Source organism: Cannabis sativa, chromosome 9 (genome assembly GCF_029168945.1).
Source record: "Cannabis sativa cultivar Pink pepper isolate KNU-18-1 chromosome 9, ASM2916894v1, whole genome shotgun sequence".
NCBI classification, from domain to species: Eukaryota; Viridiplantae; Streptophyta; class Magnoliopsida; order Rosales; family Cannabaceae; genus Cannabis; species Cannabis sativa.
In genome coordinates, this window is record NC_083609.1 from 19,424,513 (window position 1) to 19,432,369 (window position 7,857).

At 30.2% G+C, this 7,857-nt stretch overlaps 1 protein-coding gene across 1 annotated transcript; it reads left to right on the forward strand.

Moving 5' to 3' along the window:
- The first annotated feature begins 539 nt into the window (after positions 1-539).
- LOC115721983 (pectinesterase) lies at positions 540-6,217 on the forward strand. The gene is made up of 2 exons (XM_030651100.2): positions 540-1,846; positions 5,263-6,217. Exons 1-2 carry the CDS (start codon positions 841-843, stop codon positions 5,955-5,957), a joined length of 1,701 nt encoding a protein of 566 aa, XP_030506960.2. The 5' UTR covers positions 540-840; the 3' UTR covers positions 5,958-6,217.
- The last annotated feature ends 1,640 nt before the right edge of the window (positions 6,218-7,857 follow it).

The following is a 7,857-nucleotide window of genomic DNA, read 5'->3' on the forward strand; positions in this document are numbered from 1 at the left end:
ATATTTATTGTTGGTGTATATTTATTGATTTTGTGTTAAGTTTAGTTTAATTTTTTGTTTTTGCCGGCAAAATTGTTTATTGTTTTAATTTTGTAAACATAATTCTTTAGTTTCATTTTTTGTGATAATACCTTTTGCTATTAATTTTTTTAAGTATAGTAATATTTTTTACAGTAGTGGACATTATGTGTACATGACATGTTTTATTAGATTCCATTCGAGATTTAGTATTATGTGTACACAAATGATCACAATGACAATTTAAATTGGCATTTAACAATGAAATTAAATTGAGGTTTCAAATTTATAAACAAAAGTAAATTTAAGGAGTATTGCTAATGCTACCAAAGTAAAAAATAAAAAAGAAAAAATTACTTTTAAAAATTGATTAAAAAAGTGTTACTAAACGCACCATAAGTGTATAAAAAATTAAAATATAAAGAGAATTCACAGCCCAATTACTTTTTTTGTAGATTGTTGTACATTTCTGTGCGGTTTATATCTTACAGATTATTATTATTATTGTTATTATTATTAAGTTAAAAGGATGTAATGCTCAGATATATAATTTACAGCAATGTAAGCTGGGCTTTATTGTATATGTATGTATACATACATATTATTTACTTTTATGTGGTTACGATGAACTATAATATAAAACCAAGAGTAAAATCTCACACCATATATGTATATAGATTGTATATATTATGTATATTGAATTTTAATAAATATTCTGTCCGTACGTAAAGTTTTGCTATATATAGGGCATGATCACTTCAATTTTAAAGTACTCTTGTCCTTCCTCTCTTTGTTCACATTTTTCTTCTTCTTATTAGAAGCATGGAGATAATAGTGCCTGCTATTTCCTCAAGGAAGAAACTGCAAAACATATTTCTTTTATTGATTATACTCTCATCACAGATTTTCTCTTCACTAAATATAGCTAAAGCTGAGCTAAAATCTTCACAATCCCATTTCGCCAAAATTTCTAGAAAACCTATTCCATCAAACTTCTGCAAAAACACCCCGTTTCCATCAGACTGTGAAGCAATTTATCTTACCGGGTTTTCCACCTCTTTCCCTTCGTCCAAACAGGACTTATTCGATCATTCCGTGCAATACACAATCGGAAAGGCCCACTGGACCCGAACCCTGGCCCATGATCTTAGCTTCACTTCCTCAAAGAGGCTTGGGGCCCACTCAGAAACCGCGGCTATCATTGACTGTCTCGAGCTCCTGGACGATACCGTGGACCTTCTCTCAAACATCGTCGTGTCCCGAAACGAAGTTCCCAAAACTTATCGAGACGACGACGTTCACACGTGGCTAAGCGCCGCACTAACCAATCAAGAGACGTGTCTTGAAAGCCTCGAAACGCACCGTTTAGAATCCGAGAAAGCAACCATGGCAACCTCAGCTCGTAATCTGAGCCAGCTCATCACCAATTCCCTCTCTCTCTACCTTTCCTCAACCAAGTCTAAATCTGGCGCTGGCGCCGGCGCCAGAAAATTATTATCGGTAGGCGAGTTCCCCGCTTGGGTTACTGCCGGCGACCGGCAGCTTTTGGAGGCTCCGGTGGAGGAGATTAAAGCGCACGCGGTGGTAGCGAAGGATGGGAGTGGGAGCCATGGGACGATCGGGGCGGCGATTGACGAGTTATCGGCTTCGATGGCTGAGGGGGGCAGAACGGTAATTCAAATTAAGGCGGGTACGTATCAGGAGTATATTAAGATCCCCACTAAGCAGAAGAATGTTCTGTTAGTTGGAGAAGGAAAGGGTAAAACCGTAATTGTCGGTAATAAGAACTCCGATGATGGGTCCACAACTTACAACTCTGCCACAGTCGGTAACTGTTCCTTTCACTCGTCCGTTAACTCTCGATTTTCTTTTAACTATTTGTTCTGTTTCCAAATATTCGTTTGCTATTTGAATTTTTGGTCCGTAAAAAATAAGTAAATGTATATTTATTGGCTATTTTGTGTTTTTAATTAATAGATACTAAAAGTGATTAAAAAAATGAGAAATTATTAAAAATACGGTTTTCTTCCCCTTTTTGAAATACTAAAACACTGATTAGTATATATCTCAGTTATTATTATAATATACATGTTGCTATGTTTTTATTTTACTCAGTCCTTGCCATTCTATATATTCTATTGTTTAATTACACCAACATTTTTATAAACACAACTAGTTTTATTTTTCAGAAAACAAAGGGTATAATTTTTTAAGCATTGCTATTGTGCAAGACATGTCATCTTGTGATTGAGTAACGATATTCTTCAAAAATATGTTTGATGGGAGGGAGCAAGAGTAGAGTAGGATGGATGGATAGGTTAGAGATGATATGGAGAAAGAGGAATAGAGAGGTTTGTTAATCTCTTTTTTTTTTTTTTTTAAGGAAATGTTAATCTCCTTTGTATTGTTTGGTATTAGGTGTGAGATGAAAATGATGGAGAAAAGATTTATTAGTAAAATTACAAAATTATCATTTTAAAAATAAAATTTTATTATTTTTTTAAGGGTAATTATTGTATTTTACAAAATGTATTTTGTCTTTTTTTTACAATCTTTACAAATTTGGATGGATTAAATTTTGAAGGTTTGGACTTTGGAGGGACTCCCTCCATCTCTCCTCTCCCTCTTGCCAAATAAGTAATTTAATCTCTCTTTCTATCACTCTCCCTCCATCTCTCTCCATCCACCCATCTGTGTAAAAGTTATTATATTAAACTATAAGGGATCCGATATTTAATTAGACTGATAGCGATAATTACACATAGAAAAATATTAGACACCCCTAATAAAATTAAAATAACAGCTCAAGATGATAATTTAGATTTTTAAACAACTTACGAGATGCTAATTTCTTAAATGTTTAAAGTTTTTTTTTTTCATCAAGAAAGTGTTTAATGTCTTAGAAATATTTGCACCTACAATAAAACGAAATGATCCGCACGTGTTACACATGATTATGTATAGTACTCTAATCTCTCTAAAATATATATCTATATGTATAATTTAAAGGAAAAATGGTAAGGAACTTTGCGATAGAAAAAAAAGAGAAATGGTAAGGGACATTTTTTCCAAAGAGTGAAGATATCGTATATTATTATTATTATTATTATTATTATTAGTAAGTCTCGTATATTTTAATTTAATAAAATAATATAAAAAATACTATGCGATGATATTTCTAATTTGAATCATACTGTGTTGATATAACTGCTTTATTTTAATTCGTATTAAAAAGAAGAAAAAACAAATCAAATAATAATGGCTGTATCACTAGGTTCCTGTTAGACTTACAATCGTAATAATGATCGGTTAAATTGTATAAACAAATACATAATTTTGTTTGTCATAGGGTACGTAATCCCTTTTCAAAAAATAAAAATAAAAAATTAGTGGGGTAATCTCCATTAATTAATATATATAAGGTTGGATTGGAGGTATGAATCAGTTATAGTCCATTTCAATTATGTGTAGTGGAGGGGTACTCTTGCCTTCACGTAACAAACTATAATAATAATAATAATAATAATAATAATAATAATCCATTATCTAATATGGCTAAATAGGTCAACAATATTAATTATGATACAGAAATTGGATTGGACATATAATATCAAAACCAAACGAAATTATACATCTTTATATTATTGGTTTAATAAAATATACTTTAAAAATAAAAAATATTCTATTAAATTTAAAGTAGGTTTAATCATCCCATTAACTTTCAAAAATATATAAATAATTAAACCCAATAAATTAAACAATCTTTTTTAAACGTTTAAACCCAAAAACCCAAAAAATTAAACAATCTTTTTTTAAATTAAAAAAAAAATCATCTTAGTCACATATCTCTCTAACATAACAAACCCAATAATCATCTTAGTCAAAAAATCATCTTTTTTTTTTTGTTAATTATACACGATTTTTTTTTTTAAATCGAAAAAATTAAAATCTTTTTTTTAACGTTTAAACCCAATAATTAAACCCAAAAAAATTAAACAATCTTTTTTTTAAATTAAAAAAAAACTACACCTATACCCACCCTAAATAACAATCATCAATATAAAATTTAAACTCTATATAAAAAAATCGTTTATAACATAAAACATTTGAATAACAATGTGTATATTATAAGTTTATCTACACAATTATGACATTCTTAATAATTAGTTTTATAAAACATATCGTTTATAACATAATTTACAATTAGTCACTAAATTCTTAAACAAAAACTACTAGAACTTGAAATAAAACTAATATTTATGTGGCTCGCCACGTAACTCACATCTAGTATATATATATATATATATATATATGAAATTTATCAAAGTTATTCATGTCCTTGTAATTAATTTCATCTTTTTCTTAATCACAATCATGCATGATTTACATGCACATCGTAGTAAGTATTATATTGTATTATATTACATGGTATTATTATATTAAATTGTATTATATTATATTTTTATATAGTACATATACATATACATATGCACATACAATATTTTATGAAATAAATTGAAATTTTATATAATATTATTAAAAAAAGTATGATACAATACAATTTAATTATATAATAATATCAATAAGATATGATCTAATAAATATTTATATAATAACCGATAAGTAATTCACTTCATGTTACTAATAGAATCTAACAGTAAAAATGTTAATATAATTATATAAACTATAGTAGTGTACGTTTTTATATATCAATATCATATATATAGTTACTGCAGAAGAAGACATGTAGATGTATAGGACTTGTAAATTATAATGGAACCGTTCGTGTGTATTATATCGTTTGTTTCGTTGGTGCCAATTCCATAAAAGTTGTATTATTAGCCCAAAATCTCATGCGACGGCTCATTCACTCATTTTATACATTAAATAACGTAGAGAGGATATATGTCTTGATGAGATGAAAATGAAAATGATATAACATCTATAGATATATTTTTTATAATATATAACTATGGTAGTAAACAAGCTAATATCATTTCACGAGTGAAAATGATATTAAGAACCAAAATTAAATTTTGAAAAAGAAAACAAATTAAAGTATATATCAATAATCAGAGGTCAATATTATACATACAGTGACATGTCAATCGAGCGCATCGGTTTCAACACCATATGTTATGTGTAAAGTGAAATTTGATGATATATGTCTGTTATGAGTTAGGATAATTAATTAACATTGTTTAAGAGAATAATTATCATTTATTAATTATATATTTTATGTAGGTGCAATGGGAGATGGATTTATAGCAAGAGACATAACATTTGTGAATAGTGCTGGACCAGGAAAACACCAGGCCGTGGCCCTACGCGTGGGTTCAGACAGGTCAGTGGTGTTTCGATGCTCTGTTGTGGGCTATCAAGATACTCTATACACCCACTCCAAACGACAATTCTACAGAGACACAGATATCTACGGCACTGTTGATTTCATCTTTGGAAATTCTGCTGTCGTTTTCCAAAGCTGCAACATTTCCCCAAGAAAGCCTTCTTCTAGTGGGCTTAGAAACTTTATCACAGCCCAAGGTCGGTCCAGCCCAGATCAGAACACTGGCATTTCCATCCACAATTGTAGGATATCAGCTGCCTCTGACCTGGCTCCTGTCAAGTCCAGCTACCAAACATTTTTGGGACGTCCATGGAAGCAGTACTCTCGAACTGTTATTATGCAGTCGTTTTTGGATGATTCAATAAACCCATCGGGCTGGTCACCTTGGTCAGGTGGATTTGGGCTCAAGACTCTCTTCTATGCTGAGTACATGAATACAGGCCCAGGGGCCTCAACTGGACGAAGGGTTAGTTGGGCCCATGCCTCACTCACGGCCCCTGAAGCTAATTCCTTTACGGTTGCTGGTTTCATCGCTGGAAATGCTTGGTTGCCTTCTACAGGAGTATCTTTTGATTCTGGCTTGGTTGGATAAATAGAAGTATTATTATGATCTACAATCGATCGATCCCACTGGAATTTCGTCACAACCACTAATGTTTATACATGTACGTGTTTGTTTTTCGGTTTGATTTTCAGCAAAATGCCAAATGTATAAATTGAAAGCTTCGTTACTATTTCGAAAATAAGTATTTGCTTCCAAGTGAAGCACCAACACTTTGATGTTTTGTGTAAAGAATGTTGTTGACGGTTACAATATCATAAATAAATGTAATTACAATGTAAATTACTCAACTGTTTAGTATTCTTTTTAATAAATAGCAAACTTGTAATTCAAACAATAATAAAATAACAAAAATGAAATCTTGATAAAAACATAGCATAGAAATAAAGAATCTCGTGCAAGAGTATGAGTAACTATATTTGTATTGTTTAAAATAATAAAAGACTTCTACCGTCATTTATAATTAACCCATATGAAAGAAAACATTAAGGTATTGCTTGTCAAAGCCAAGACTAAAGTAAGTGAATTAGTATCCACCACCACCACTTTGACCCACGCCTTTTGTTTGATTCAACTCAGAGCCTTGCTTTTTAATCTGTAGAGCTTCAATAACCTCCCCTGATGCGTCTCTTGCTACTATTGCAGCACCATAGAAACCTTCATTAGAGAATAATATCGCATCCATGTTAACTTTGATCTTAGTACCACTTAGCTTGACTCAATTATTGCTCCACGCCATCATCATTTTGTAACCCAAACTGAAAAGGTAAAATTCTCCATGACGAAAAATATATAATAATAAGAAAAAAAAAAAAAAGAATCGGTCAAAAAAATATATATTATTAATTAATAATATATCCCCACTTTTCACTCCACTAACTCATAACTACCCACCACTCACCTCTCCACTCTCATATCAATATATCGTAAAAATTAGCTTGCCAAAATTTACAGAGAGGTATTACTATGTATCTTCATCTTCAAGAACTTTCTACAGGGTAAGTATTAGGGTTATCCCTATTTTCTTTTCATCAATTTAAACATCTTTTCTTCTCCCAATAAATTTTCTTATTTTGTCTTTGGTCCACTTTGATCTAGGCTTTCTAAGCCATAAAAGATCTTCAAAAGTGAGATATAGCCAAAGGAAAAATAAGAGAATTTAATGTCTCCATGCCGTTATGCTGCCCATTTTTTTAAATAGATTTTTATGTTTCTCTTTGATTCCCTAGACTTCAGAAAATAAGTCAATATGGGAGTGCATAATCAAAGAGGAAGATAGAAATCTTAACCAAAAAAAAATTAATTGTTATGCTGCCAAATTTCTCATAGATTTTTATATTTTTCTTTGATTTCCTAGACTTCAGAAAATAAGTCAATATGGAATGTAAATTAAAGATGAAAATAAAAATCTTAAATAATGAAAAACGTTATGCTGTCAAAATATTTAATCAATTTAATAAGAATAAGATTAATTGATTTTGACTAAATCGTTTTTTTTTTTTTTTTTTTTTTTGTGGTTCAAAGATTATTGTTTTATCGTAAAACAATTTTATTGGGATTGAAGAGATATTGAGCTTGAAGAGAGACATGATCAATCTGAAAATTCAAAATGAGTATATGCATATATATATATTCAATTGAAGTAAATCAATATAGCACAAAAGGCTATTTGGGTTTATGAATTTTAAGCATCCAGATTGAAGAAAAAACTAAGCATGGCAAAAAAAATGTGGCCGTACTTCATGTAAGCCCACTCACTAATATATATACATATACAGATATTTGTATAAATATGTGTGAAAATTATGATACTGAATTTGAGACTAATTTACACATACTATATATATATATTAGTATTGTACTATTTACTGTGGCTAAGAAAAATTAAGGTGTACTGTGAACCAAAAAAATGTACAATTAATTTAATGTA

What these genes read in the sequence shown, in the direction of transcription:
- LOC115721983 (XM_030651100.2), top strand. Translation starts at nt 841, where the DNA reads ATGGAGATAATAGTGCCTGCTATTTCCTCAAGGAAGAAACTGCAAAAC. An exon ending in TTACAACTCTGCCACAGTCG is followed by an intron (nt 1,847 to 5,262) that starts GTAACTGTTCCT and finishes TATTTTATGTAG; the next exon opens with GTGCAATGGGAGATGGATTT.